Consider the following 6,148-nt stretch of genomic DNA (forward strand, 5'->3'; position numbering starts at 1 on the left):
TCGCGTCACTCCTTTTTGGAGTGGTCATAACGAAAGCCCCGAAATATCTATACGATAAACTAACCTGGATGGGGGAGGGCAGCGCCTATGACACCCGTTCCTCATTTCGTAAACTTGCCATGCCGAGGAGTTTCACAATTGCCTTCAGGGGAAGTTTCAAATACTCCGCAACTAAGTGTTGGAACAATCTTCCACCACCTATATTAAACTCCAACACATTAAACTCTTTTAAAATTAAATATAAAAAATACCTGTTACAGGAGTTCAAAATCCAACCTTAGTTGCGTATTTCTCATTAGGTCTTAACGTATTTTATATTATGTAGGTATATTATCATTTTATCTGGATATTAATTACTTTATTGTGTATTGTTGTTGTTGAAAAATGTGAATTTTATTTATGTGTATGTATATCGTGTGTTTTTTATTTACATGTTCTAATTAAAATATATATTTGCGAACGTACTGCCGCTCCAATCACTACAGAGAGGGGCCACTGAAAATCAGTGTTGCAACTGTGTCGCAACATATACTGAGTGGCTACCTGGTTTGGCTCCACTTACTTTTCCTCACATTTATTTTATTTTATTGTATTAATAAGATTGTTAATTTGTTACCTACTGTTATTTTAATTGTTTACTTGTTTATCGTTTATTTAACAGTTTTATTTGTTTGAAACTGCTTGTTATCTGTGTTTTTATTATTAATTTAAATTTTATATTGTGGAGTCAAATAAATGTTTCTTTCTTTCTTTCTTTCTTTCTAATTATATAAATAAAAGGCTACCAAAACAATTTATACAAGCCAATGTTTCCCTATGCAATGTTATGTCTTCTGGTTAATTTTGTTTATAAAACAGTCTAAACGGCTTGTTTACAAAAATTTTTGTTTATTTCCATTAATTAATTTTAATGTTTCACTTAAATCACGTCTAATTTATCGTAATGTATAAAGACATCTGTAAAATTGTAACTCACCAAATAGTCAATATTTAATTTCTTAAAAAAGACAACCAAAACGAAGCAATAGACTTATTTAATAGACAATAGATATGCCTGTTTCAGCGGGCCCCCTGTACGGGCCACCCGCGCAGTTCACGCTGGTGCCCGCTCCGTACAGCACCGCGTGCTGCGAGCCAGCATGCTGCGCGCCGCTCGACAAGCAGCCGCGCATCCCACCACCCCCACTACACCCAGCTTTCATCTACTAACTTACTCAGTTAGGGCGCATTCCCATTATGTCGTAGCATTTATCTTTGGACGACTGTCGTATCTAGCTGTTCCCTAAACGATTATTTGTTCGCTGCAGTCGTTTGGGAAGACACGAGTAAACGAGACGATATTTTTGACGTGGCTACGATAGAGCCATCAAGTTTTAGTTGTAACGATTTTTATCGTTTTACGACTATCGTGCATCAATCTGCAAAAAATATCGCAGACGACCGTAAATCGTGCCATTCTATAATATGTGAACACCTCCATTTAAATATAAAAGTCACGCGACACTTAAAACTACGATTATCTGTCGTCACGACAAAGTGGGAACGCGCCCTTATTCAGCGCTCATTTTAATTTAAGTCTGTATCTTTTGTAACTACGGAATTATAATGGATTGTAAGAAGCTTAGCTTACGTGAAAGATTATGTGTCGAAGTCGGATATCTTTAGTTTAAGTTTTGGTACTCTATGCGCTTCGTACAAACAGTTGTTATCTACATGCGTAATATAATAGTTGTGTGTAGATTCCGGTCTCCAGTCATTCCTTTCGCTCGAGTCTTCCAAATATCATGCTCAAATTGGGTTCGCTTATCGTTAACAGTTAAACGAGATATGTATATCAGAAATAGGTTCTGAAGTGATGCAAGAAGTGTTCAAGGTTTAGAAATTGTCTATCGAGTTAGTTTTCGAGAATTTATCTGACGTGTCGTTGTTAGTTTCGTTAATTAGTCGTACTGTAACGCTTTTAAATTTTTCGTTGAAGCCACTGTCGCTCGTAATATAAGGATTAGCAGCGTGATTTCTGAATTTACACTCGATGAAAATCTAATGATTCAAAATAAATGTATCGATGTACCTAACTTAGATGTATTGTCTATCGATGTGACGTATGTTAAGGCTTGTACGAATATTGTCGTCACGGGTCCTCGCGAAGGGGGGCGCGTGATGGAGGCTATATTCTAAACCGTAGCTAAATATTAACTTGTGAGCACGTGTCTCAGCGAAACTTCGATACGGTCGTGTTATACATGTAGACGAGTCGATTGTTGTTATAATAGGTAAATAATAGTAACATATAGATTCTGTTATATTTGGTATCTTGTTAAAAATAACCGCACAAAGAAATGAGGACAAAGTTATCGATAGCCATAAAGTTTTCATACGTTGTTGAGATCGCTTGTTATCCTTTTAAAGGAGTTACGTTTAACAATAACAATAGAATATAAAATAATTAATTTGTTGCCCTAATATAGAACAGAGAACCTATTTTTAGTAGTTTAGTTTTAGATGATATTGACAATGAATTATATCTGGGGTCCAAATGTGATAGATAATGTGAATCTTGAAATTCTGCTGAATTCTGCTCGAAAAAGCAAAGCATCTATGATATTTCACTATTCACATTTCCACTGCTGTTATATCATTGTGTTGGTTTTTATATTGTTTCAAAATGATTCGAAACCCCGTTGTTGATACTCCAGGACCAATTACTTTGGTAGATTTTTGAATTATCACTGTAAAATTCAATTGCACACCCGATAGACGGCAATATTTTGATGAATTTAACGATTTCAATAAATAATTATATTTTCACGTTTTATAATGCCTTGTTTTATAAGCAGGGGCACATTTATGTACAATATTTTCAGAAAGGATTATTCTATTCGCTTCATCTACATAATATCATATTTATATTTCGTTAAATTTATAATCGTTAAGTTTACAGTATATGTTTATGCTACCACATCTATATTAAAATTAATTATACCTTCGTTTACTCGATTTCATAAAAATATTGACTACAATTGCGCTTATTTTCCTAGACCACGTTCCAGCTTATTATCAAATTAGTATAAAACGAGCCTTATAACAATTTTTGGGTCTGTTTCAAGTAACTACTCAAGGGAAAGGGCTGAAAGAGCATTGACTTTAAAGGATGGATTGATTTGAACTTATAATTGACCTAAATGTCTGGGTTATTTGTCAGACTTGATATTACCAAACTGATCATTACATCAGCCTCATATTATGAAGATGTTAATACACAGTTTAGAGAATATAATATGACGAAGGTAATTCTAAATTTGTTTCCGAAAAAGGTTGGGAGGGACTGAAAAGAAATCATGAAGATATATTATTCAGAAAAAAATAATTCTTACTTTTGTTTCAAAATACTACTTTTATTTGTAGCTAGGGAAATAATATATTATCAGAACATTGTGAAACAGACCATCAACGTTTAAGGCTCTCAAATATTATCTAAAAGTATTTTTCTAATACTCTTAAATGTATCTTATCAAATATCATTATCAACATCTGTAGATGCTAGGCTTCAAGTATTAACTAATTATAGTCTTACTGAAAACGCTGTCAATTTACTATCTTGGACTTGTACTACTATATTATAGCATTTAAGTGTAGCTATAATTATGATTACTTTATCCTTTACTCTAATCTATTTATTATTGCCTGCTTCTTTATTTTGTGTATTTTCAATGATTATATTCTGATCGTTTAATTTGGAATCTATTTTGGAAATTGAACGTGTTGTGATTTGTTTAAAGGTATATTGTGATCACTCAAATGCAGCTAATTTTAGACCTATTTTAAGTAAAAATATCACTTATCTATCAGCTTCGATTTTGCTATAAATATATGCCCCAATATTAATGTGTTCTTCTCACGACGTTAATACATTAATGATTTCATTTCGTTCTCATTAACCGGCATATATTTGTGGCAATTAGTCTATCTAACTACGTGGCCTAGACACTTACTGCCTGACATATCGGATATATTAGAAATCACTACGCTATAGTTTTTATTTTACGTGTATCTGTATATAAACTTTCGCTAGACGTATTTGAATTTTAACTGATGTAAATTAGACAATATTAATGTAACCGAACCTAGATGTCTTAATTATTATCTTCTATATAAGCGATCACTTCATCGATATTATTAAGCGCTTAGTATTAATGTGATGTCTATTGTGGTAGTCAAGTTTAAACTTTTTAAATATTTCTACAAATAGCATGAGCCTCTTGTTGTCGGTGTGAATTTTAATAATCTATTTCGTAAATGTCTATTACAGTGTTGCTTGATGTCGTACCTCTTAAAATTACAGAATTTATAATTAATATTCTAAACTTCCTCGTATCTCAGAACTTTTAATCTTACCAGTGTATTGATCGTGTAGTAGCTTCGTTTCTTTTTTGCTGTTGTTATCATCAGAATTGTTGCGATTACCTTATAATATGTTGTTGAATGAAGAGTAGATGTCAGTATTGGTCTCAAAGTAGCCGTCCTGTGACGAACATTTGTTTGGTCTAAGGCCCTGATGTACTTTTATATTGATTCCGTGGTAAATCTTATCCGTCTGATTGAAGCATAGGTTATACAGGGACAAAGACAATACATGTGGTTGGAATGGCGTAAGGGAATAAGGAAAGGCGACTGTAATGTTCGTTACATGTACTCGTATCTATGCTTTTTGGCTGTTACATTTTGCAATCGATCGTTAAGGTTACGTTTAACAATAGTATCAGATTTATTACCTTCATAACCACAAATTTTACATTTATTACATGTTTTAGAATCAAATTGCTTTAGATATTAAATTTTTAGAGTTACAATGAAAATGCATACTAATGTTCGTCAAAATGTGCAGTTGTTTGTAAAGTACGTACGCCAACAACAAAACGTTGTCCAGTCATTATAATGTTTAGAAAGCTATATATTTGTTAAATATTTGTCCCCTACATCAGTAAGAATTTTTATAAACCTTTACAAATTTGTAGTCCGACGTTTTGGTTATGATCGTTCTACCCTTTTAGATGCTAAAGATGTATCGCAGATTATTTTCTTCGTAAAAACATTTCATAGCTGTATTTTAACTGTTGACTACTTTTAAGAAGTCTATTTTAAAATGCTACGCGTCGAAAACTGTTATACGACCATTTAGGCTGATGTATTGAAATCGATAATAATACAAAATAAATAAAAGAAAATTATACTAAAAAAATCTAAGTGTGAATCTATTTATGTGTATTTGTAGATCGATATACGTAATGAATATTCATAAAAGTCTATGTGTTTAGATATTGCTAAAAATATTCCACAGATAAATAAGATATTATTATTATAGATATATATTAGAAGTAAACGCTACTAACGACTAGGGATACTGGAATAGTAACGCTCCGTAAATCCGTGATCATAATCTATCATTGCGCACATAATGTTATATTATTATACGAATTATTGTAAGTGGAATATACTGTCGAATATAAAGCATCGTATCATCGAATGTAGGTGATTGTTGATAGATATTTATAATTATCGTCTAGCTATTATATGTGATATTGTTATTGGAATAATAGATATTTTAAAGGCTAATAATGATAATTAATTCTATATTCTCCTTGTTGACTTTTGTGTAATAGAATAAAAGCGTTTTAAGACATACTGTAAGAATACAGAATGGTTGGGTTTGATGTGTTTTGGTGTGAAGTGAGGTATTCGTTCGTTCTCTTACATTTCATTAATAATTGTAACATTCAGTACAAATGAACAGAGATGAACAGAATAGTATGTATTATGTTTTATTAAAAAAATATCAAATATTAAAGCAAACTTTGAGCAATGTTTACGTGCATCAACAAATTTGGATAAACTATTAAGAACTATTGTGTTGATCTCCGTATAATCTATACTTATAATAAATCTGTAGAGAGGCCAATTCTGTACATGAAATATATTTAAAAAAAAACTATGAAGGGGTGATAAGGGATCGCTACTGATGCCAAAAATGCAATCAGTAAAATTTTTGTCTGTCTGTCTGTCTGTCTGTCTGTCTGTCTGTCTGTCTGTCTGTATATTCGTTATAGAAACAAAAACTACACGACGGATTTTAACGAAATTTGGCACAATT

The 6,148-nt window shown here is 32.1% G+C and overlaps 1 protein-coding gene across 2 annotated transcripts in view; it reads left to right on the plus strand.

Annotated features, from left to right (window-relative positions):
* Window positions 1-5,923, plus strand: part of bol (boule homolog, RNA binding protein) — a 51,339-nt gene extending 45,416 nt beyond the window's left edge. The window contains exon 4 of one of the 2 annotated variants that reach the window (XM_089710436.1): window positions 1,049-5,923. In XM_089710436.1, coding sequence (XP_089566562.1) covers window positions 1,049-1,209 — 161 coding nt within the window. In that variant the 3' untranslated portion in view covers window positions 1,210-5,923. The remainder of the gene's footprint in view (window positions 1-1,048) is intronic. The other variant, XM_089710437.1, reaches the window with a different exon arrangement.
* The last annotated feature ends 225 nt before the right edge of the window (window positions 5,924-6,148 follow it).

Source organism: Colias philodice, chromosome 24 (genome assembly GCF_061535455.1).
Source record: "Colias philodice isolate Cphi_HAF_F1 chromosome 24, ilColPhil1 Martin Lab GWU primary, whole genome shotgun sequence".
NCBI lineage: Eukaryota > Metazoa > Arthropoda > Insecta > Lepidoptera > Pieridae > Colias > Colias philodice.